Here is a 26,322-nt window from a genome sequence, read left to right as displayed (position 1 = left end):
CCAATATTGCAAAATACTACTCTAAGAGCCAGTGCCCGTCTGACCATATTCATTGTACCAAAGTTGATATTTTTCTCAGTCGTACACCCATACCTATTTTAAATGAGATGGGACGTCACTAAGCCCATCGGAGGTTGGTATTACGGCACTTAAGATAAGGCAGGAACAAAAATTTGATCAGGTTCAAATTTGTTGTACCAAAGTTGCAGTTTGGACACACCAAAGAGTACAACTATTGCAAAATGAAATGGCAGACTATTTGGCTGCTTTTAACCTCTTTTTTCGCAGAGATTTTTTAATTTCAAAAAAAATATTGTACAAAATTTAATTTTGTTATTTGCACTTATATTACAAGCTTATTTTGTAAATGGCAGACAATTGCGCCAGTTATAACATTCTGTCGCCCCTCCTCAGTTTTATAATTAAATTAACTCCTTACAGTGTGTGTGCACTTAGTTATGGTTAGTTTACCCATGCATGGTTTTAGCGACGCCATTGGAAATTGGTGCGTCAGTAAATTAAATTTTCACGTGTGTAGATCGATTACATACAAGTCGAATTTTTGCATGCAGAGATCAAAAAAGATTATATACTTCTGGATTCACTGGCGTCAATGGAGTCAAATTTTTGCTGAAAAATATTATGTTGCTTAAACTATCATGTGCAGTACTTCGTAGTGCGTCATGTAGTACGTCGATTTGCCAGTCTTTAGTTAGACTGTCATTCTGGTGGAGCTATTACCATTATGTAATATGTCTAAAAGAAACTGGTCGGCGGATCAAAGCAAAGATGGTCGAGAAAACGCCAAGAAAGAGAAGCTCAAGAAGAAATCAGAAACTTTGCGAGTTTATATTATTTTGTTTATTACATTTTGTTATTTATCATTTTTATTAGCCAAGCGACAAAGCCATCTTCAGTTTTCACAAGAATGTCAGCTTTTCCAGGCCATAAAGCGATGAATTTCTAAAAATAAAACTTGCAAACAAGCAATCCAATCTATTGCACTCTTAAAACTGCTTTTTGGAAATATTTTTTCATCAGATGCTGTTTCTTTTGCGCCTCTTCTATATGTTGAAAACAGTATTGCTTATCAACTAATACGAGCAATAATATAATACTGAACGTTTTTTTTAGTTTTTTTTTTAATTTTGAACCTGAGTGAAAAGGGCTTCGCAACATAATACGTCCAAAGCACCATCACTATTTGGAGAACTCCACCATGTTGAAAATCCTTCAATAATCTTTTAATCATTGTTTTTCAGAGAATATATCTCGAAACGAAAAAACAATCTTAAGTTGATGGTTTTATAAAAAATACGCAGTCTACATCCTTCGTGGGAGTATTGTCCCCTTTCTTGAATAAAAACCAGTGCTTCAAATATTAACTTCAAACGTCACAGAGCTGATTCACAATGAGAGCTAGAAAAAGTAAGTAACGTAAGTTGCACTAAGAGTTGACTTTACAAGGGCTACAGGCAATTGTTAAAAAATTAGATGAAGAGCCTAATACAAAAGCCTTTGTACGAAGTATTGAGAAAGTATTTCTCAATACTTCGTAAGTTTCTAAACAGGGCCTTAAGCCAAACAACATTCCTATTGCTTATCAATGTCAATGTCATTGTCAATTGTCAATCGCTCCAAAAAAATATATAATAAGGTTAGGTTAGGTGCGCGACGCCGCTAACACAAATAACAGTTTTTTTTCTTAAAATCTTAAAAAATACAAACTTGTCTGTATTTGTGTTAAAGAAATTTCCATAAAAATGGCTGCAGTCCCTTACTCAATTGATCCACGTTCCAGGGAAATAATTCCAAAGGCAAAAGTACTGGTCGTAGGTGCTGGTGGAATAGGATGTGAAGTATTGAAGAATTTGGCCCTTTCTGGCTTTCAGGATATCGAAATTGTATGTAAAATTATACTTTAATTACAATGTAAAATTATACTTACAATTCATTTATCTCCAGGGCACAGAAATAAGTAGAAACATCTGGACAGATTTTATGAGAAAATGTACTTATTTATTTTTTTCACTTATATCATTTAAGGTAACAACAAAAATAGCCTAAGATAAGATAAGCCTTTTCTAGTGTCTTTATAGAACACAAAACTGTTGGTGCTGCTTTAAAAAAAGTTTTTTTTTTGTGGTTTTTTTAACCCTTGAAGCTTTCGGGACCCAGGAGTGAATAGGGGTGCTGGGTGGGGTAAATTGACTATAAAATAGGGTGAAACAGCATCTGTACTTCATACCTAAATACAAAAAGCAGCTACAGGGTGTTTTTGAACAAAATAAAGGTAAAAAACAAAATCTTCTGCACATATTTTCAAAACATACAGTGCAAAAACTCCACAGCAAATGAAACTTATTTTTATATGGGAAAAAATGTTGAGGCTCTCCAGGTTATATTTGTTTAAATTTTGTAAATAACTATTTTATTGAAAGATACAATATAAATCTCGATGGACTTTTGCTACAATCAGATTATTGGAAACATTGAGCAATATCAGGTATACATAGCAGGTATGCAGCGAATACACTGCATGTAGGTGGCAAAAGTTAGGGGCGCACATTTGATCTCGCATTGACACGTCTGTCATAAACAAAGTCCATTTTTTATTATAATTTTCGTAAAAGCAGGAGACTTATATTATGTAGAATACTACTATTATATATATAATCGAACTCAAAAGGAAAACAATATCAATGTTTATAAGTTTAAGGGGACATTGATTATTGCAAGTTGCAAGAACAGGGAAAAATGAATATTATCAAAAGCAACCGCCTCGGTTTTATATAGATAAAATAAATATATAGATATATACCGATAGCGGCACCTTTGGAGTCGGGCTTTGTTTACTGTTTTTCTTTTGGGCGCCTGTATTATTTCTTTTTTAAAAGCCCATAAATAAAAGCCACGCGCGACTCAGAATAAAAATAATTTTTGCTTGTTTTCAGTATTCATTTGGCAACGGCAACCCTAGTCAAATATTAAAATAAAAACATAGTCAGTTTAGAGTTTAGTTAATAATATTGATTTAATAATTACATATTTTGTTTTTGAATTTAGTGTTTGGCAAAGTGAGTATTGCAAGTAAGTATATATTATTTGTAATAAACCTGATTATCAATAAATTTTAAATACGATAAATGTTAATATTAAATTAAATAAACTCAATATCATATAAAATAATGTTTTTAAAAAAAATCTGTATGTAACATGCAAAAGGTTGGAAATTTGAATTTTTATAAAGTTGTTTTAGTTATCATTTATGTATTTTAATTGATTTATAATACAATACAATTGGAGAGAGAATCAGAGAATGAAAAACTCAAGGGATCTACAACAAAGTTTTTAGGAGTAAAGTGTTCGAATCTGAATTCATTACCATCGAATGCTGAGCCCCCTCCCCTACTCTACCTGAACAATTACACATTGATGATCAGCAGCCATCAACGTCTACTGAACAAGAAGATATTTTGGAAACAAACACTAATAAAGGGAATGTTACTGAAGCGGTCATAGCAGTAGATGTTGATTTTTCCGATCCCGCTACGTGGCCAAATCTTTTAGGTCACCGTTTAACTGAAATCATTGTCTCAAAAGGCGCTATTCAGATTACAGAAAACTTCCCCGTCGATGAAACTGGCAGAAAATTTTCAACCACGCAATATATGAGAACATTGGCAAACAGCGAGAAAGTAAATAGGGATTGGTTAGTTTATTCAAAAAAAGTAAATGCTGTTTTCTGTATTTTTTGTAAAATATTTAGTCTGCAGTCTCATAAATTAATGTTTGGTTATTCTAATTGGAGACACTTATCTGTTAATCTCTCTCATCACGAAAATAGTATGGAACATCTGAAATGCGTACAAAAATGGTATGAACTAAAAACTCGTTTGGTTAAAAAATATACTATTGATCAAGTACAGCAAAAGCATTTTGAAATGGAAAAAGAACGATGGCGTGCGATTATTAAAAGAATGATTGGTATTGTACAGTATTTAGCTGGTCGAAATTTAGCGTTTAGAGGCGACAGTCGTAAAGTTTACGACCCTATAATATTATAATAATGGAGATTTTTTTAAATTAATTGAAATGTAAGCAAAATTCGATTCAGTTATATTGGAACATTTAAATAATATTAGAACATCTAAACAACTAAACCAAAATATGCCTCATTATTTGGGAAATACTTTTCAAAATGAATTAATTAGTTTACTATCAAAAAATGTTCAGCGTGAAATTTTAAACTGTCTAAAAACAGCAAAATATTACTCTATAATTTTCGATGCAACTCCTGATGCTAGCCATGTTGGCAGCTTACTTTTGTTTTACGATTTGTTCATTGTTCATCATAAGTCGAAATTAAGGAACATTTTTTAGTATTTTTTCAAGTTACAAATACAACAGGCGAAGGACTTTTCACATTTTTCACGAAACAAATACTTCCAAAATTTGATATAGACTTACAGGATATGAGGGGTCAGGGCTACGATAATGGTGCAAATATGTCTGGTAAACATGTAGGTCTTCAAACTCAAATTCGAAATGTTAATGCCAGAGCAATGTTTGTGCTTTGTTCAGCCCACGCATTAAATTTAACCGTTAATGATGCAGCTAAAATTACATATGAAACTGTTGGTTTTTTTTCCATTATCCAAGAGTTGTTCAACTTTTTTCGGCTTCGCCTTACAGATAGGACATTTTAAAAAAGAATTTATTAAATTTGACGCTAAAATCAGTAAGTGAAACAAGATGGGAAAGCAGAATTAATGCTATTCGCCCTTTAAGATATCAATTATATGAAATTCGTGTAAGTTTACATTATTTAAAAGAAGATAATTCAAGAGATATGAATACAAAACACATGGCACAGTCACTATTAGCTAAAATCAAAACTTTTAAATTTATTTCTTCTCTTGTAATTTGACATAATTTCTTATTAAAAATTAATATGATAAGCAAGATGCTCCAAAATCCAAATTTAAATTTGGATGAATGTTATAAAGGAGTTAAAAATGTTATTAGTTATTTTACTGAAAAACGGTCAGATAATGATTTTGATGTTTTTATCAGTGAAGCTGTAGCAGAAACCCACAAGATTGATGTAGAACCAGTGTTTCCCTTAGTACGACAAAAATCAGTTTTCATAAGTACTGATGAAACTGTTTTCGATCCAAAACAATTTAAAATAAATTTTTATTATCAAATTTTGAATACCACAATTCAATCTTTACAGAGACGTTTTGAGGGAATTTCTCAACTTAATGATTTATTTGGGTTTTTATGCAATTTTCAAAATTTAGATTCAGAAGTAATAAGATTATCTTGCATGGATTTAGACATAGCTTTGCAAATTCAAAAAGAAGAAAAGTTATATAAAGACGTTGATGGAATCGATTTGCATAATGAAATCGTGTCTTACAAAACTCTAAACCCTAAATCTAAAACAGATGCAGACTCACCTATAAAGGTTTTAAATTATATTACCAAAAATAATCTAATATCTTTGTTTCCAAATTTATTTATAGCCCTCAGAATATTTTTGTGTTTACCTATATCGGTGGCGTCGGAAGAAAGAAGTTTCTCGAAATTAAAAATTTTAAAAAATTATTTAAGAACTTCTATGTCCCAAGAACGAATACGGAAAAAACCAGATTTGTGAAGCCATTGATCACAATGAAATGATAAACGAGTTTGCATCTTTAAAAGCCAGACGTATTTTATTGTAATGTGTAATTGTTTCTCATATCCTTGCTTTATATGTATATTATAAATTAGTTAATAGGTATTTTTGCTTAGAGTTTGTTTCTATTTGATAACTTTTTGTATAAGTATTAATTGATAACCTGTTTACTCATATGTAATTAACTTTAATAAAAATACATTATTTTTAAATACCAAAATGCATAAATATTATTTTTAATTACTATTTTAAAAATAAATATAAGGGGCGCCAAAATATATTATGCACGCAGGCGCTTGACACCCCAGGAACGGGCCTGGCAATATCATATAATATTATCCTCCAATTTATTTCTTTAAAATATGGCTCTAATCTAGACTATTTGATGTTGCTATTGATAATTACATTGTCAAACTTGGGAGGCTTAAGCTCCCCATGTGCTCAATGTTCCAACCAAACCCAATCCATCCCAACCCATCTTATCCCATACCAACCCAACCCACCCCATGGCCATGCCCGAGACATGGTAACCGCACTTTTTAATGAAGTATTTAGAATCATTTAGCCATGTAGTCTAAAACATACACTACCGCTCAAAAGTATTTGCCCAAATATGACTGTTTTAAAGTTATAACTAAAACTAATAAACCCATCAGTTATTCTAAATTTAAGAAAATCAAATTTTGGATTCATCTACATGTCCGCCTCGATTTTTAATAACAGCTTCACAGAGTTTCGGTAGTCTTCTAATTAATTTGTCCAAAGTTTCCTGAGGTATCTTGTGCCACTTTTCTTGGATGATCCTCCACAAGTCTTCTTTTGATGTGGGGCATGATTTTCGCCCTTGTCCAGTTCATCCCACAGTAATTTGATAGGATTGAGGTCCGGTGATTGTGGAGGCCATACCATAACTTTCAGAAGATGTTGCCTTTGTAATTGACCTAAATATTGCTTGCACAATTTCGACGTGTGCTTGGGGTCATTGTCATGTTGAAAGATGAAGTTTTGCCCAATTATTTGAATACCATAAGGAAGTACATTGTCACTTAAAATTGTTTTGTAACCCTCTTTTCGAAGAATTCCCTCTATTCTAATTAGATCGCCCACTGCAGATCCTCCGAAACAACCCCACACCATCACCAAACCACCACCGTGTTTAACTGAGGCCACCATACAGTTCTCAGCGACCCTTCCATTGGCATAACGGCGAACAAAAACTCGCCTCTTTGTTCCAAAAACCTCGAATTTCGACTCGTCACTCCAGAGAACTTTCTTCCAGTCATTAAGACCAGCATTATAAAGTCGCCGTTTTACTGTCGGAAACACTGACCGCTTTTTTACGCTCCTTGTTGATTTATGCTGTGATTTCAGGGGCGGTAAGGCGTCTATTGCGTTTGCTTGTAATTATAATATTTAAATCCTCCTTTGAATTTGTTGCCTTTGGACTTCCCGATTGTTGCTAATAGTACTATTGTTATAGATTTTAAAGTGCATTTTTCGAACTATTGATATAATTTGTTAAAATATTGATATAATATAATTTTGAAAATCCACTAAGAGGTATTTACACTGGTCACACTTTACACACACACACCATATATTTACAGGTTAAAACGCATTTATTGTTATATAATTAATAAATATTTTATTTATGTATAATCTATCTTTATTTCCAGATTGATCTTGACACAATTGATGTCAGCAACTTAAATCGTCAGTTCCTCTTCAGAAAAGAACATGTGGGCAAACCCAAAGCATTTGTAGCACGTCTAAGCATCCTAGCCCACAATCCTGACATAAAAATCGTCGCTTACCATGATAGTATTTTAAGGTGGTTTTTGCTTAAAGCCTTAATTATTTAATATATTAATAACTTTTTAATATTTCAGCTCAGACTACGGCTTAAACTTTTATAAGAGGTTTAACCTGGTGTTAAATGCTCTTGATAATCGCACTGCCAGAAGTCACGTCAACAGGATGTGTTTGGCTGCCGATATTCCTTTAATTGAGTCAGGTACTTCAGGTTATTTTGGACAAGTTGATCTGATCAAGAAAGGTGTTACTCAGTGCTATGAGTGTTCACCTAAAGAGGCACAAAAGACTTTTCCGGGTTGCACAATTAGAAACACTCCGTCGGAGCCAGTGCATTGTATTGTGTGGGCCAAACACTTGTTTAAGTAGGTTTTTTTTTGTCTAACCAAAATATGTGATTTTTTGTTAATGGAATGTATATTTAGTCAATTGTTTGGTGAGGCCGACCCAGATCAAGATGTCTCACCAGATACAGAAGATCCAGAAGCGAAAGTCGATGGGGAAAATAGTGTCACTGAAAGCGGAGATGTTAAAAGAGTGTCTACGAGACAGTGGATTCAGGACATTGATTATGATCCAGAGAAATTGTTTAATAAATTCTTTTTGGAGGATATTAACTATTTGTTGAGCATGGGTAAGCAAAATATACCAATTAATCGGTTTTGTATGAACAGCTTAAATTTCGTCAACATCAGTTAGTTCTGGACACTGTTTTTGCAATATTTGTCATTGTAACTTAACCATTTATCTATTTTATTTATTTTTTAAAATTACCCGTCGAAGTAGCCGTCGAAACATGAATACTAAAATAAGTATTGGTTCCTTTAAAGCATTTAATAGTTTTTTTGATTTCTTGTCCCTTTGAGTCTCAGTCTTGGACAATATTTCTTTATGTTCCACGCTTTTAATAATAATTCTTTAAGCTCTGTATTTTTTTGAAACTTAAAATTAAACTGGTAGATGTAGCTAAGACACTGTAGATCTGACTTTTATAATGATATTATCATTTCATTTTTAAATATAATTTCCATTTCTCTCCATTGACACAAATCAAAAAAATTGTCTTTATAACGTTCATCAATTTTAACTATGTATAAAAGTGGATGTGTCAATCTTTATGGCTCAATGTTTGATCATTATCTTTAATTTCTTGCTTATAAGGGATGAAAATGAAGAATTCTTCGTTAAAAACAAAGAATGCCAGAAAGACTTGTAACGTGTTTTATTTATTTATGAACGGTATTAACCAATTTACAAAGGAGAAACTATAATTTTTAAAACTAAAATACCTTCAGTAGCAAAATAATTGTTGATAACTTTTGATTGGCCTATCGGATTTAAACGAGCTTGCTTTTGTTTTAAACCGTAATTATTAAGTTTTTATTTGGTATAATTACTTAGCCGACTTACTTGTTTTGTTGAGCGCTAGAGGGCGGTTTGTATTAATTTGGATTTAGGCTAAAAGATCATGAAAAAACATAAAAACTGGTGCAAACCGAAATGTTTTTGATTAATACAAATGAATGAAACTTCAGAACTCAAATTTTTGTAATAAATAAATTGTTTTATATTTTTAATGGTGTCCTAGATGCTCAAACCGTTTTCATTCATTTTCGAAGTCGTTGTGTCCTTGACAGAACCGCTGTCTGGATTTCTGCTGTAGGTAAGGAGTTTATTGCATTGCGTATTCCGTCCTGCATGTCGTTCTGTGTTGTAGATGGGGTGGCAAAAACTAAATCTTTCAGACAGTCAGATCTGGGGATCGAACAGGCCAAGGAAATATACTTCCTGTTCCTATCCACAAACGATGCTGCCTCGTTAAGTATTGACGAACTTGAACTGCAAAATGTGCAGGTCAACCATCATTTTGGAAAATAATTTGTCCTCTTGTTTCCAAATCAACAACTTCCAGTAACCCCGGGAGATCATTTTGCAAAAATTTTAAATACACATTACCAGAAAGTGTTTGATTAAAAAAGAAAGGACCAATAATTTTTCCGCCAATAATGCCGCACACTTCCTTGGTGTTGAATCTCGCGGATCCAACGGGGATTTTCTTCTGCCCAAAATAATGCAGATTATGCAGGTTTACACCATCATCGCTGCTAAATGAAGCCAAGTCCGTCTTTAATATCTTCGAGATAAATCGGGGATCTTCTCTAACCATATTTAACAGCCAATGACAGAAATTGAGTCTGTTATCAAAGTTTCTTTCGAGAAGCGTCTGGTGCAGAACCACGTGATACGCATGAAGTCTAAGTAAAAAACAATACATATAAGATATTAGGATTCTTATTAGTATTGTAACAAATAAAAATAGGTATCTGTGCTCTTTCAGAATATTTTCTACTGTACCGTGGGATATTACCAACTCCCTAGAAATATTTCGGATGCTTATGTGAGGGTTTATCTCAATATAGGCCAAAACATTTATAACGTTTGCCTCTATGAGTCCTCGCCTTCGTCTCCGATGAATATTGCCGCAAATACTTTCAATATTTCTTAGGCTGGTAGCTAAACCGGTAAAGACTCTATGATTATTATAATGTCTTCGGTTAAAATATCTTTGGGCATATATACGGGCTGCAATGTGTGTATTTTGCATTAAATCAAATACACTGCTAGCATATCAAAAACTACGTCGTTTGGAATTACGTTTGGCATTTTTAAAATCTTAGACAATTTCAAAAACTGTCTTTGGCATTAAATTTGACATCGATCATAAACGTTTTATCATAGCCCCGAAAATATTTATCAATTTTCATTTGTTTTCAAAGCCTACTACTAACCCGTGACGCAATAATAGGTTTGTTCTCACAGCAGTAAGAAACAAGTTTTCGACAAATAAACATGCGCAATAGAGTAAAATGCGTTCGCACAGAAACTTCTGATCGGTTTCAAATCAAAAGTTTGATGTTCTTACACAAATTTCTGATTGTCATCTGATAGTCAGACTTGTTTTCGGATTTATTTCAAGCAAAGTGTCAGAGAATTCGTGTAGCAGTCAACCGGTCAACGCCGATCTTCGGAATATGAACATAACCTTTAAATTGTTGTTTGTATTTTGTCGTTTTGTATAGTCCCTGATATTCGTTTTGAAAATTTGTATTTTAAATTGTTGGATTAGTCTAAAAATACACATTAAGGAAATGAGTGATTTTGAATCGTCGGAAGAATCTGATCAGAATTTTGTTGAATCCGAGTTATGTTAATTCCGACACAGACTTTTAAAGAAGATTTACTTGAAGAACGAATAAGGCCCGAAAATCAAAACTATTTTGATGAAACTGTGTCCCAATTTAATAGAATAGAATTTCTCGACCATTTTAGAGTAAGCCCTGAAGTTGCAAATAATCACATAATCTTAAACTCTAATAATAATATACAGCTATTTTAAGGTTGTACTGTAATTTTTTTTTTGTTTATGTTTTATTTTATTGCTCTTTTCCCACTGGCATAAAAAAGTGAGGTTATTTTTCTTCTCCACTCAACCTGTATTTGATGTTCGCACAGACGGTTTCAAATCGATCAGAAGTTGTAATATTTTATGCATGCGCATAAAGAATGGTTTGAAAACAGTTTCAAACTTGTAAGAAATTTGCAGTGAGAACAAACCTAATGCCAGCGCGGCGACGGATTTCATTATTCAAAAACATTTTAATTAATAATTTTGGAATAAAATAAGATATCGAGTTGCGGTTTGCGCCAGTTTTTATGGTTTTTCATGCTCTTTTAACCTAAATGAAAAAAATTACATCTTTGTATTTAATATTTGCCAGGAAATCGCTGAAAAAGTCCAAATTAATACAAACAGCCCTCTAGCGCTTAACAAAACAACTAGTCGGCTAAGTAATTATACCACATAAAAGCCTAATAATTACTTTAGAACAAAAGCAAGCTCGTTAAATTCGTTACGCAAATCAAAAGTTATCAACAATTTTAGATATAAATATTCAACCCTCCTCCACCTATTATTTAACAGATTAAAAAAAAAGAGTTTAAAATAAAAAGGTTTAGAATTTATCATACATTAAAATGGCATCATTCTTCTCTAGGATTCACTTTGAATATTTTCAATAAAAACATTTTTTTTCTATTTCAATGTTGTATTACGCCCCCTAGCGGTCATCGTACAAACTTGTAAATAATTTCCAGCGATTTCTCTTTGCCGCTTTTATGAGAAATATTTTTTCCCTATCCTGTGGGATGACTAGTTGACTGAGATATGGCCGACGACCTCTCTTAGTTGTACACCCGGTACAATTCGAAACCTGTTGGTCCAATCCATATAAATCAATGGAACGATGCATTATAATAATTGTACAATGCTGGCCTAAGTACTTTGGTAGAAATCAACATAAAAAAATTGTTTGTGCCAAAGAAAAAGGTGCCAGTTAAATATATAAGCCGGCGAACATCGTTTTAAAAAACTTTTATTATTTACTAAAAGTTCACACAATATACTTATATTAAAATCTCAAAATTAGTTGAACGATTACCCGAACAGCAACTAGCTTTGACTTGAATGGCTTCAATTTTTTATGGATTGGGTTTGATGCCATCGGATGTTGACATGCCCTAGAAATGATACCTATTTGCACTTTTTTAAGCCTTTTAAAAATTAATCGATTGTGATCTATATGTACCTTGGTTAACTAAAAAAGTTTTTTTCTATAGACGCTGGGTGCATTTCGATCAGATAGAACCCTTGTCAAATTTAGGGCTATGAAATATGTGCATTTCCCTAGATTATCTAAGTTTTCTTCTATTCGAGGAAGGGAGTATTTTTCTTCGACAGTGACGTCGTTCATATGACGATAACCAATGACTAGCCTAATTTTTTTTCCAGAAGCATCTTTTTGCTTTGGCACAATCTAAGTCTTGTGCCTCTATTTCTATAAAAGTTAAGTTTTCTAATAAATAACTTAAATCAATAGTTCAATTTACTAATTTAAAAATAAAACCTAAATCAACCTTTGATCGTATTATAAATAGGTTAGTTAGATAAAATAGGTTTATAACTTAAGTTTGAAGGAACAATTTTTGTAAAACATATCTTGTACTATTTGAATGGTATCTATCAATATGAGATCCAAACCAAATCATACCAATGACCAAAACGCTTGAAATACAGAACATCAAAAGTCAGCACTGAATCTAGATATAAAACCTAAACTTTTATATTAGCGCTGTATGGATTTTTCAAGACGTCGACTAACCAAAAACTGGACAAGTCGTGCAATAACTGACAATGACAATGACAAATGGATTTCAAACAATTTAAAATCAAAAAGCAAAAAACTACAATCATAAATGATTATAGATTGTAATTATTAATGCTTGAATGTATAAACACTGAAATATCATTAATAGATAGGTTAAAGAGAATTTAATTGAGATCCCTGGGAAACATTAAAGGACACTGGAAATTAGACAAAAAATTCTTCATTTCACACACTAAAAAATCTCCCAAGCAAATAAGTGTGTAAATCAATTTAACATAAATCTCAACTATAAGAGCTTAGTAGGCATAATAGCGATATTCACTCTATCAAATGCTTTTGAGAAGTCTATATACACGGCGTCTACCTGCAAATTATTTTCAGAAACACCCGAGAAACAGTCTTCATAAAACTCGAGATTGGTAACAGTAGAACGGCCTGCTAAAAAACCGTATTGATGTAATTTGGCATTTACATTGCCAATGTAGTTCCTTTGTTACCATTTTATTTAAGAGTTTGTATAGAGCTCACTGTATATAGTCTTTAGTTTCTGTCCAAATATAAAATTCTCACTCCTCATCAGTTTGGATTTTTAATAATGTGTAGTCCAGCCTGAACAACCATCATTCAACAGCGACAATCTTTTGTTGGAAGCATTTGATTGTGTAAATCACAACATTCTAATTAACAAGTTACAGTATTACGGATTCAGAAGCACGCCTCTTGAATGGCTTAAGTCGTATCTTAATAACAGAAGCCAGCTTGTTTTTGAAGGTGGTAGACAATGGTACAGTAAAAACATCTTGTCGAACTTGCTTCAGTTTACACTTGATAACGGTTGGAGATACTTACCAACCGAAACGTCGTGTTACATTAAATAAATAAGACAATGCAAGTTCGATAAGATGTTTTCAGATGCCAGCTTGTAAGGGTTAATTCGACGACGTCTTCTTGCAATGCAAATGAATGTGGAGTACCTCAGGGATCTGTTTTAGACCCTATTTTATTTCTGATGTTTTCAACGACTTTGCTAACCTGAATATTAGCGGGAAAATTTGTGTCTTCGCGGACGATACCAGTTTCACTTGGAGCAATCCGGACAACACAACACTCCACAGTATCGTTTCTATTGACTTATTGACTATAAAGTGTTGGTGCGATTCTAATCTCCTGTGCCTTAACATTTCTAAAACTAAGGGTTCATCATATAAAAGTACGTTGCAATCTTTTATACTAAATAACACCACTATTGACGTCGTTGATTCAGTAAGATTCTTGGGACTTATTATGGATAACTTCTTAAAATGGGATTTGCATATCGACGCTTTATTAAAAAAATTAATGCCTGTTTGTACCTCTGCCTGTTTTGCGCTCAGATCAGTTTCTAACGAACTTAATTTCCACTGCTAGAGCAGTGGTATTATGCCCTTTTTGAGTCGCATCTCCCTTATGCCCTTCCATTCTGAGGTACGTGTTGCGTTACTCAATTTGAGCGTATTTTCAAGCTTCAAAAAAGAGCTGTTCATTACATACTTGGGCTAAACAGTAGAACCCACTGCCAGGATTTCTTTAAAAGATTAAAATTTTAACACTTCCTTCCTTATTCATATTTGAATCTACTTGTTTAATCCGTAAGCACATTACAGCTACTTCAGAAGGGCCACTGCACAGGTACTCACTAAGGAACGCAGAGCATGATCTTTATCTTCCAACCTCTATTAACATAGCCTCGCTTTATTTACTGCTTTTTACAATAAGTACAAACAACATCTAACTGAGTTTTCTTTAAAATTTTAGCAGATTAAAGAAAACTTTCAATCAGATCAATCTTTCAACTCATATTAAGATCTGGATAGCTTAGGACCTAAAAAGATGGATAAATCTTCACATAAAGTCATCTCATATACTTTGGCTAAAGCATTCACTATACTAATGGGCTTATAATTGGTTACATCAATTTTGTCTCTACTCGTAAAAATAGGTGTAATGTGAGCAAATTTCAGGGCTCTCCAGATTTGGCCTCTAGTGACTATTGGTTTTTGGTGTGGAAAGTGTTGTTTGTTTTGTTTGTCCTCTCCCCCATCGAACAATGTTCATTGGAATACATACATACATTGGATCATTGAAATACATATAACACTCTTGAAGATATTGTGTTGAAGGAAAAAGAGGAATTTTGCCAAAAGAATAGTAAGTCCCGAGACTGAAGACTTTTGATCATGAGTTCTGTTCTGTACCTTCAGGGAAATATGAAAAGTCAGGCCTCAAACTTTTTGTATTCCAAAACTAAAAGCGGTAGAGCCTTTATATAAGTATTATGCAGAATATATTAAAATTTCACTTTTTAAACCTTATTTCATCCCTGCTCAATGGAGTTTGTGGTAAATTTTTCACATAATCAGGGCCGGATTAAGATCGTTTGACGCGTTAGGTCAGACAAATTTTGGTGCCTATTTTTTTCAGTTTCGAAAAAATAATAATCCAAATATAATCTTGTAAAAATGTTTTGGACATTAATAAAGGTATAATACATGTAATTATAAAACATTAAAAAAAGTATTTATGTTTATAAACTGTGAAATGAATAAAACAATTAACTTAATAAGAGTATGGTAATTTCCAAAGTTTAAAAAAATTATTTGACTAATCCAGGTAATTAAGATATAAACACAAATTTAGCGTTAAGAATCAACTGATTCTGGTAGATTGGTTCCCTAGAAACCAATTATAAAAACTAAAGCATAGGGATTGCTTTTTAAACATCAATTCAATAACAAGATTAATGAAATCAACATATAAGATAATATACCGATGTAAATGTTTTGAGCAAAGGATATAAAGGTAATAAAGAGACAATCTTCTTGACCCAAGGCCCTAAAACTTTTATTAAAGGTAATTTCAAAAAAAAAGAAATGTGTTTCTAAGATACTAGAAATGTTTGTTTCAACTTTTTCGACTCATTAAAAATAAAATTCTTTTTAAACGTTGTCAATGACATCTGGAGTAATATTTCTAATTTCCTGGCTTATTTGATTGTATAATGATACTAATGATTGAGTAATACTTTAAGGTTAAAATTTTAGGTTTTTGTAAGGTATTTTTTTAATATAATTATATTCTTTATTCTGAGAAGATTTATCGGCATTTGAAGATATACTACATATTACACTGTTATAAATCGGTGATGAAGAAAAAGTGCTGATCTGATAACTAAATAGTTTTAATATATTATGTTCTTTATACTTTATCGCACCAGGGTTTGAGTTTATATAAAAATACGTTTTATTTATTTATAGCCATAGTTTAGAAATAGCGATTTAAAAGTATAAAATTATTATTATAAGTACCCTGATATGTATTAAAAATTAGTACACAATATGGTTGAACTTTACTTTTGTTTAACCTTTATATCTCTTTCTACAAAGCAGGATTTTTACGTCCCCACTGCATATTGTCAAATGCCCATCAAGACATTTTAGTGTTTACTATAATGTCCACGAACAAAATTTAAATTTTTCCAGAGAACCTATGGAAAAAACGCACCCCACCTAAACCATTATCTTGGGCGGAAGCTCAAAAACTCGTAGGCGACAAGGATAAAACAAATGATGATGATAGCGTTCGAGCAAGAGATATGGAAGTTTGGCCGATAGCGAAATGCGCCCAAGTTTTCGCCGAGAGTATTGCCACTCTAAAAAAGGCACTAGCAGATAAAACCTTCTTGATTTGGGATAAAGACGATCATCCTGCTATGGACTTTGTTGCTGCATGTGCCAATATCCGCTCTCATATCTTTTCTATCACTCAAAAGTCTCGATTCCAAATTAAATGTAAGTGAAACTTAGACGTTTGTTTTAGTTTTTTGTTGATTATCTCTTTTTTAGCTATTGCAGGAAACATTATCCCGGCCATTGCAACTGCAAACGCAATAATTGCCGGTTTAGTGGTGCTTTATGCTTTCCGATTGTTGATTGCCGAGTATGATAAATGTACTCCTGTGCATTTGAGACCGAAATCAACTAGTTCTAAGGCTGTTATTAGTGCCGATAAGGTACTTACAAAGGTAAGTCAATTTGTTTAAGGTTTAAGGTGTGTATATTTTTTTATATATAAAAGTGCTTTATTTTTTAACTTGATCATGGCAATCTCTTTATTTATAATAGATAATAGCTAGGTAAATTTAAGACAGTATGCAATTTATTAATAAAAAAATATTTCTAGTGACAACTACGACTTAAATTTGTTTTCAAACATTAAAATAGGCAATAGTAAAACATTGTATTTAATGTCTAAATAAAGATTCCTTCATCAAGACGGAGGCTATAACTTTTGGCATTAGATTTAAGTATCATTAAATTCTCATTGTATATTCATGTTGGGAACTAGCTGTTTCAACCCGGGTTTTTAAGTAAAACTTAATTTATTTTTGCAGACACTGGCATACAAAGAATTGTCGATTACTTAGTTGTTTTATGTATATTATATTTTATGTATATATTATTTTAAGTATATTTTATTCTTTAAAATTTTCGTATTTGCTAATTTATAATCTATTTACTGTGCCATAAAAAGGAATTTGGTAGTTGTCTAATGAATATTCTTGGCAATCTTGATTAACTGAATGTGGTTTTCGTGACGGTAATAATACAGGGTGTCCGAAAGCTAGATGCAATCCTTTAAGGGGGGTGATAGCTGACTTAATTTCAAACATTTTAAGCTAAATATGTGTAGGTCGAAATTTGTTTATAAATTTTTTGTGGCAATTTTTGCATTTTTCTATAAACACCAAAATTTCACACTTAAACGGTAATAGAGCGCAAGTTACAATTAGTATCGGAGTTTCAAAGTTTATTTTGTTTTGTCTAATGTGTAATTATAAAAATACGATCAATTCCAAGCTTCTGTGTAAACTATTAGAAAAAGTAGAGACATTGAAACGCCCTTTATCTGTTGTACAACAAAGTTGTAATGTGATCTGTGTAGGTCTAGGCCTGATGATGCTCCGACAGGAGCGAAACACGTGTAGCTTTTAAGCTTTTTTAATAAATTATATAGATTGGATGAGACCGTGACTTTGTGTCCTTACCTTTGTTTTTGTCATCTTGCTGAAAGATTATTGGTCTTTCTCGTTCCAATAATCCAGCTTCGTCTAGAAGAACGGGGATATCATTTTGTAGAAAATCTAAATAGTTGGCACCATTTAAATTCTCTGGTAGAAAATGTGGCCCAATAATAGTCCTGCCTATTACTCCGGCCCACACATTGACCGAAAATCTGTTCTGAAATGATTTTTGTTTTTTCCAGTGCGGATTTGCATCTTTGGCAGCCCATTTGTGGAGGTTGTGGAAGTTAGTAATACCCTCCCTGGAAAAATTGGATTCGTCTGTCCACAAGATACTTCTTAAGAATGACGGGTCCTCGATATTCATATTCAATAAAAAGCGGCAGAACTGAATTCGTCTTGCAGGGTCTTCTTCTTGTAAGCCCTGCACCCCCGTACCATGAAAGGGATACTGTCCATCTTTCTTCATGGTCGTCCACACCTTCCATCTAGAAAGGCCAAGGTCTTCAGCTACTTTGCTGACGCTTGCAGTAGGGTCTGCGGTAAAAGCTTCCAGTATTTGCTCCTCAATCTCTACATTATTAGTTAGTAGAGCCAGGGTTGACTCCATGTGCCGGATTATTCCCAATGCCAACTTCAGTAAGACGGCGAAAGGTGTTTTGAAACACCCTGAAGTTTGGTAACCTCCGATCTGGATAACGTTCCTGGTACAGGCGTCGTGCCAAAGCTCCATTACCGTTAACGCGTCGGTTACCGTTACTCTTGGTTGGTAAATTCCATTTTACAATACTGTTTAATAAAACGGGCAGAAACTCGATTTAAAAAACAGTGGATGCAATCAGTACGAAGTTGATAATCTTACAAAATTAGAGGCGAGAGTGAAACTAAACAACAAGAGGCTAAAATCACACGTTTTTATTTATTAAGCGACCTTACCCTACATCTAATAGTATCTAGTATTAGGTACCTCTGCTTAATTTTGTTTTTATTACTTTTTATTTACCTGAATATTTACCTGAACTGTCCCATAATAGAAAACCAATCCAGTAAGTTTTGATTACATGACCTGCCGCACAAAAGAGGCCATAATTCTAAGAATTGGCCAGGCATCAGCATGAGTGATATCTTAAAATAAAGGGCCGAAGCTAGGCATATTTTTAGAGAGTTTTGAACGACGAAAGCATTTTCATAACAATTATTTAAACATAAAACAAAGCATTTTTATTTTAACTCCATATTTATTTTTTAGGTTTCAATATCTCTATTTTTTCTAATAAGTTTACACAGAAGCTTGAAATTGATCGTATTTTTATCAATACACATTAGACAAAACAAAATAAACTTTGAAACTCAGATACTAATTGTAACTTGCGCTCTATTACCGTTTAAGTGTGAAATTTTGGTATTTATTGAGAAAAATGCAAAATTTGCCATAAAAAATTTATAAACAAATTTCGACCTACACATATTATTTAGTTTAAAATGTTTTAAATTAAATCAGCTATCACCCCCTTAAAGGATTGCATCTAGCTTCCGGACACCCTGTATATTTAATAACCCAAAAACCCCTAAATATATGACTTAAGCTTTTGATTAAAAAACCACAGTATAAATCTACAGTTGCAATAATAAATCTCATGCTTTGGATAGTAAATTAGATTAGATATTTTTTCTAGACATGTTGGACCTCTAGCTGTTAGAAAAGATAGAAGTAATAAGAATTAAAAAGAGCGCGATTCTTTTATCACGAAAGATGTATTTAAATATAAACCAAATCCTTATATTCAATATTTCCGGTTAGTACCAGTATTTTTTCTACTTTTATATCGTATATAGTTATGATACAGTCGTAGTTTAAAACACAGTTTCGAAGAGTTTCTTATTTTAGGATATAATAGCGATGGATGTAGCAAAAAGTATATATTTTAACGTTGAAATATATAGGATGGCTTTGGGTGTAGTGACCAGTTAATAAAACTTTAGTTTAGATAATTGTGGTAATTTGAGCGGCAAGAAAATTCAATTTAGTTTATCCCAACGTTTTGACATTTATTATGACTTTTTCAAGGGTTCTATAAGTTTAATTAAAAGGTGAAAATCAAAGAAGTTAGAAGATATAGAGGGTGTTCCAGGACCTGGTGTACATACTTAAGGTGAGATACTTATAATAGGTGTTCACGAATTAAGCGCCTAAATTGGTCAATACGACTTTATTGCGACTATACAGGTTGGTTTTGTTATGTTTGCATAAATAGAAAGTTCCTGGAGCTTCGTCAATTTTGTTTTTAATTTGCTGGAATATTCCATGAAGCGATGTTCTCTTATATGGGCAACAAATATTTAAGTATTCCAGTTCGACCCCGAAATTAATTTTTTGCAGATACACTGAAAATAACTATTAACAAAGCTACAGGTGCGATTTATGCAGAAATAACAAAACTACGTTGTATATTGGCAATAAAGTAGTACTACCTAATTAAAGAGCTTAATTTTTGAACACCTAGGTATCCAATATTACCACCTTAAGTATGTACAGTGGGTTCTGAAACACCCTGTAAATAAAAGGAAGATGAAAACGCAGTAATCACACATATTTCAATTATAAATACCAATATTTTATAATCATTTATAATTGAGCTGTGTTTTTATCTTTTTCTTATTCTTTAGTTTTTTACTTTTTAATTCGTTTACCTTTAAGTAAGTTTTTTTCTTCAAAAATGTTGTACGGCTCTGGAAACATCCGATAAGAAGAAAGATTTTTTCTCTTAGAACATTTCATTTTTAGGCCTTATAGTTTTTTTTAACGTGGATCAATATTTGGTATCTTTTTGTAATTAATGATATATTTTTTATATAAAATATGGGCTGTTTTGCAATTATTTTATTTTAATTTTACTCCTTAGAAACTAGTTTTCATAAGATCTTATGATAAACAAAACCTTATACTTAAAATAGTGTATTAAAGATAACAAAGAATAGCAAATCCATTTTTAAATGGTTCTGCTTTTTGATATATAAGAAATTTCTAAACTTCTTCTATTCTAAAGAATTTAAAGACTTTGTGTCTTACCATAAATCAGTTCGCATAGTTAAGCTCTAGACGGGCTTTCTGTATATCTCGCTTTTTTCTGGGTCAGTTTTTCTTATTTGTTAAACTCAATAATCTTACATTTTGATTTATAATAACCCAATGTTCCTTACAGGCAAACCCCAAGTGTTACGTATGCAGCCCCCAACCGTTCGTCAATGTCTTCGTAAACGTAGACAAAATGACAGTGAAAGAATTCGATGTTGAGATATTAAAGAAACAACTCAACATGGTGGCCCCAGATGCCGTCTTAGATGGCAAAGGTGTTATTGTCATCTCATCCGAAGAAGGAGAATCTGAAATGAATAATGATAAGGTCTTGTCTGAATTGGGTATCGTGGATGGAAGCATGCTAAAATGCGACGATTTCTTACAAAATTATGAATTAACCGTCGCGATTAATCATTATACTCCAGTAGAAAAAGATGATCCGCCTTATAAAGTTGTTGCGGATCCGGAAGAGCTTAAACCGAAAGAGGATAAAAATGGTAGGTTTTTTTGCACTTTATTAAACTACTGTATAAAATATTCTTTTGATTTACCCCGTAAAAGATTAGTCTTCTTTAAAAAAAAAATAAGTACATTAAGAACAAAAATTCGTATGAAAATAAACGAAAATGGAAAATAAAAGTTACATATCAACTCTCTTTGGTCATTGCTGCGATGCAAAAGTAAAACAATTATTTCAAAGTAAGAATACTGAGAAACGTAACGTTGCTGCGGCAACTACTGAGGGCCATAGTTTTGTTAATGTGCTAACCGCCATTATTGGCTTCTTAAAAATTAAAAATTGTATTCAGGTATGAAGGGCTTGCCTTAAATATAATTTCATACACTTATATGGGATATTTTACTTATATGAGTAAAATATATTGGTAGATTGTCTTTAAAATAACAGGTAAATCTAGTGTCCTAACAGTAGCCGCTCTTGGTTAATTTTTCCGAGAGGTCATTTCGTAAATTCTTCACCTTAACTAAACATGTAATCAATGCCAGAGGAGCGAAAGCACAAATACTTTTATAATTTATGAAATTTTTTACGTTTATGTATGTAGCTATTAGGCTACTTCACACAAGCTTGTATTCACACGAGTCTTGTGGATCGGTTATATAATCGCGAGGTGGTAGTTATTTGTCACATTTTTTTTTTGTATTATTATTGTGTTGTAACTATAACTCTGTAATTCTGTATCTTGAGGGCAAATAAGAAAATTTTGAATGTAATAATAATATTTATTAGCATGACAACTACATACAAAAGCCAAAAAAAATAATAATTAATAGAAAAAACAAAAAAATTGACATTATTAAAATTATAAAATCATTTTGCATAGACGAGTGATAATAATTATGGCATCTGTATTACAATGTACAATAAATATTTAATTAAATTTTTATAATTAAATAAAAAGATAAACACTGAAGCAACAATATTGTTGCTTGTTAGCGCTCTATAAGTCTATCTGGCACTGTATAATTTTTTTAAGTTGCTTTCTATTTTTTTCACAATTCAAATATTTCACTTACACTTTAATTTTGATTATAAATGACTATCGTAATACAGTAGAGCGTCGATTATCCGAAAGCCGGTCATCCGAAACGTCGGTTAACCGAAAGGAAACATGACGCCTTTTTCGGATATAAAGAATAAAAAAAGTACAAATGAAATAGAAACGTTTAATAGAAATGACTCGGAGAGCGACCCAAGGGACCATCATGATTTTGGCATTTTCCGTGTCTTCAATTAAAACACGAGCGGCCGGCAGAAGTACGGATCCGTCTAATCAGTTTGTTTCTCTATTGACGTTGACTGACTTCAGTGTTGTTTTAACGGTCCGTGCTGTTTTTTTTGGGCTGTGTGACTCCAAGCAATGCCGAAACGTAAACGAGTTGTGCTTAGTCGTTCTGATAAACTTAAAATTTTGGAACGATTAAAAAAAGTGGAAGTGGATCAAGTTTAGCTCGAGAGTTTGGTGTTGGGAATTCAACGATAACTGACATTAAAAAAAAAACAGTGAATCTATCACAAGGTTTGCTTGCATGCTGAACAGTGAAGATGGAAGCTTGCATAGAAAAACAATGAAAATGGCAGAAAATCAAAACCTAGACACTTTGATTTGCGAAAAGGCATTAAAAAAAAAACAGTGAATTTATCACAAGGTTTGCTTGCATGCTGAACAGTGAAAATGGAAGCTTACATAGAAAAACAATGAAAATGGCAGAAAATCAAAACCTAGACACTTTGATTTGCGAAAAGGCATTAGAAATGAAACGTCTCCAATGCAGACGAAAGCGGGTTATACTGGAAGAGAATGCCGACCAAATCCCTCGTCTCACATCAGATAGAAACTGGAGACACTGGAAATGTTTTATTAGTTATTGATAATGCTCCAAGTCATCCCTCAAACCTTTCACTTGAGAGAAAAGATGGAAAATTTAAGGTGATTTTCTTGCTACTCAATGTTACCTCAGTCCTTCAACCTATGGACCAGGTGGTGATCGAAGCATTCAAACGTTACTACCGAAAAGCATTGCTTTGTAGTATCCTAATCGGCCAAGAGGAAGATAAAACAATTCTTGAAATCTACAAAGGTATTAACTTGAAGGATGCTGTTTACATGGCAACAGAAGTGTGGGCTAATGTCAAAGCGACTACTCTAAAGACATCCTGGAATAAGCTTTGTCCAGCAGTTGAATCCGAAGCTAGCCCTACATCTGAAGAACCAACAAATAAAAACTTTGTTTCAGAAATGGTTGAGTTGATGAAAGAGGCTTCAGGATTTGAAGAATGTGACCAAGAAAACATGCATGAATGGCTAGAATTTCACGAGGATGATCCTGACTACGAATTGTTGACAGACGACGATATAATAGCACAGGTTCAAGTTTCTGAAGATGACGACGATGAACACGAATTTAGTGATGACATCGTCTCAGCTGAAAAATGTCCGTCCAATGAAGAAGCCTTTAAATGCTTTGAGTCTGCTATTAAATGGTTGGAACACCAAGACGAGTGCGATTCTGTGCAGTTGCTGTCTTTAAAACACCTAAGAGATTTAGCGGCAAAAAAACGAGTCTCACAACTTAAGCAAGCAAACATGTTCGACTTTTTTTTAGATTAGTTTTGTACTATTATCACATCTTTCAGTCAGTTAACCAAAAAATGTTTAGACATATGTATTTATGTACCGTATGTGCAATTTCTACTTTAATGTGTATGTGTCTATTCATAATATGTACTGTACTCTAGTGTATCATGAAAAAGCATTACATACATAATATGAATTCCTAATCCAATGACGTAATTACCCTATCCTCAACAAAGAACTGGAATTTCGCAAAATCGGCACTCTACTGTATTCACAAACTATTACAATCATCAGAAAATAAAAATCCTAATTAAAATATAAAAATAGTTGTAAATCAGTTCAATGTATTCCTAGGAAAAGCAATGAATATCTCTTCTGTCACTCTGATGTATATGCTGATGTAAACTCTTTATATACTCTATTTTGCCCTATTTGTTTTTTTTGTCAAGGAAACCTCTATACAGAATTCCTTGAAGCTAGTATTTTAAATATACAAAATAGGGAGAAATATAAATATAATTTTTCTCGCTAATGCACTATCTTATATTATAAACTAAATCAGTATCTGGAATGAATGACTATTATCTGATGCAAATAAATGACAGAGGTCTGGAATCTTCAAAATCAAGACTTTCCGTAGTAATTTTGCTCAACCCATTGTTATCATTATGTTCATAAACTTTAATTGGAGCTTCAACAATTTTTGCAACTTCAATAGCAGTTAAGATAGCCATCTATCTTACAATTGGATCCTCTACGGTAAGTCGAGTGGTGTAATCATTTGTATCACTTCCATTATGTGAACGGTTTTATGGACATCAATTGTATAACTATTAATATCAGCATTGCCAGCAGCGTATAATAGTTTTTTTTCCAAAATTGTATAACAGTTCCAATTTCAGGTGAACGGTTGAGGATGGTCAGTTGCAGCAATTTTGTATCTTTATATGATGATGATAATCTCAAGCTTGATAATATGTTATAGATATATTATGTTGAAGAATACGCCTATACCCCAATGCAGAAAAGCGGATACGCCAATTTGTAAACGCTATACAAATGATCGTGGACGCACTAAATGCAGTGACTCCAAGCAATACACTTTAATTTATTCAATTTCAGTGTCTCCAGCTTTCTTTTTTTATAAATATTATAAAAAAAGTAATATAAATATTATATAATATTATATATATTACAATATATATAATATTGTAAATTTTCAGGAATATTTTTAATATAATTAATATTGACGAACATTTGATTAGTAGAAGCTATTGATAAGTGTCGATTGAACATATTTGCGAATTATTGCTGCAGCGGCCTCTAAAATTGTGAGACGTTGTTATTTTTCATCGTATTTTTGATTTTTATACCATGTTTTGTTTAAGATATCATGGTGAACATTGGAGCAGCAAATCATAGTTGCACTTTGACTCTTTCTATTTTTTCTACCGTACTTTTCAACGAGTTTTGATTTCACGATCAGCCAGGAACAAGAGCTATACAGGTCTTTTTTAGCTCATAACGTGAATTGACAGTCTTCATTGTTTTCAGTATAATGAAGAATTTCTTCCCTTGCCGAAGAGATCTTTAAATCTTGCGGTCTCCCATACTTTTGAAATGATAGAAGGTTGCGTGAAAGAGGGCTTTTTTTGCGTCTAAATTTTCTTTATAAATAATGCGATTTTCCACTAGCCCACCAAGTGAATCATTACGCTTTTGAGCTGCAGCAAATACTGTCGATTTCGAAAACTGCTTGATTTTTTGCCGACGACTCATAGCAACTCGTTTTCTATGTTCTTCATACTCCATTACACAAAATAAATAATTTTTGAATGAAAGAAATTGAATATGCACTTATATTTTTCTTGGTTATCACTGTAGATGATTTTTGGAATATATATCTCTTTAATGAGTTACAAATTGTGTTATAAATCGGTTAAGTTTCAAACAGGATATTTAATCTTTCTGTAGTTTCTGTAGAAGTAACATGGAAAATAAGGAAACATCCTTTACTCTCCTTAATGTGTTTTTGTATATTTCAGGCAAAGAAAATGGCGCCTCTGAAAAAGAACCCGAAAGCGATGACGACGATCTCATCGCAGTTGATTCCGTTGATGACCCTCAAGAAGGATCGTCTTGCAAAAGGAGCAAGCTGAGCGAGGACAACGATGATATTATGATCGTTGATAACCCCGTATAATCACTACAAACAGCCATGATTACACATTTAAGTTTGTAATATTTTAAGAAATCTATTATTTTTTTATGATTGAGTTTTTGTCTTGGTGTTGTGAAGTTATTAAGGCCAATATAGCCATGAAGAAAGTCTCGATTTTGGAAAAAATAAATTATTAACGGTC

General features: G+C 32.6%; 1 protein-coding gene across 1 annotated transcript; it reads left to right on the top strand.

Moving 5' to 3' along the window:
* Nucleotides 1–1,648: 1,648 nt before the first annotated feature.
* On the top strand, nt 1,649–26,322 carry LOC126750513 (SUMO-activating enzyme subunit 2). The gene is made up of 8 exons (XM_050460154.1): nt 1,649–1,904; nt 7,363–7,517; nt 7,576–7,863; nt 7,924–8,132; nt 16,242–16,550; nt 16,605–16,783; nt 20,986–21,358; nt 26,005–26,322. Exons 1-8 carry the CDS (start codon nt 1,764–1,766, stop codon nt 26,160–26,162), a joined length of 1,812 nt encoding a protein of 603 aa, XP_050316111.1. The 5' UTR covers nt 1,649–1,763; the 3' UTR covers nt 26,163–26,322.

Source organism: Anthonomus grandis, chromosome 2 (genome assembly GCF_022605725.1).
Source record: "Anthonomus grandis grandis chromosome 2, icAntGran1.3, whole genome shotgun sequence".
NCBI classification, from domain to species: domain Eukaryota; kingdom Metazoa; phylum Arthropoda; class Insecta; order Coleoptera; family Curculionidae; genus Anthonomus; species Anthonomus grandis.
This window is presented reverse-complemented; position numbering and strand designations above follow the sequence as displayed.

Excerpts from the sequence above, each read along its gene's own strand:
- LOC126750513 (XM_050460154.1), top strand. The coding sequence starts at position 1,764 with ATGGCTGCAGTCCCTTACTCAATTGATCCACGTTCCAGGGAAATAATT. Across the intron at positions 16,551-16,604 it reads GTCTCGATTCCAAATTAAAT|CTATTGCAGGAAACATTATC; the intron begins GTAAGTGAAACT and ends TCTCTTTTTTAG. Across the intron at positions 21,359-26,004 it reads ACCGAAAGAGGATAAAAATG|GCAAAGAAAATGGCGCCTCT; the intron begins GTAGGTTTTTTT and ends TGTATATTTCAG.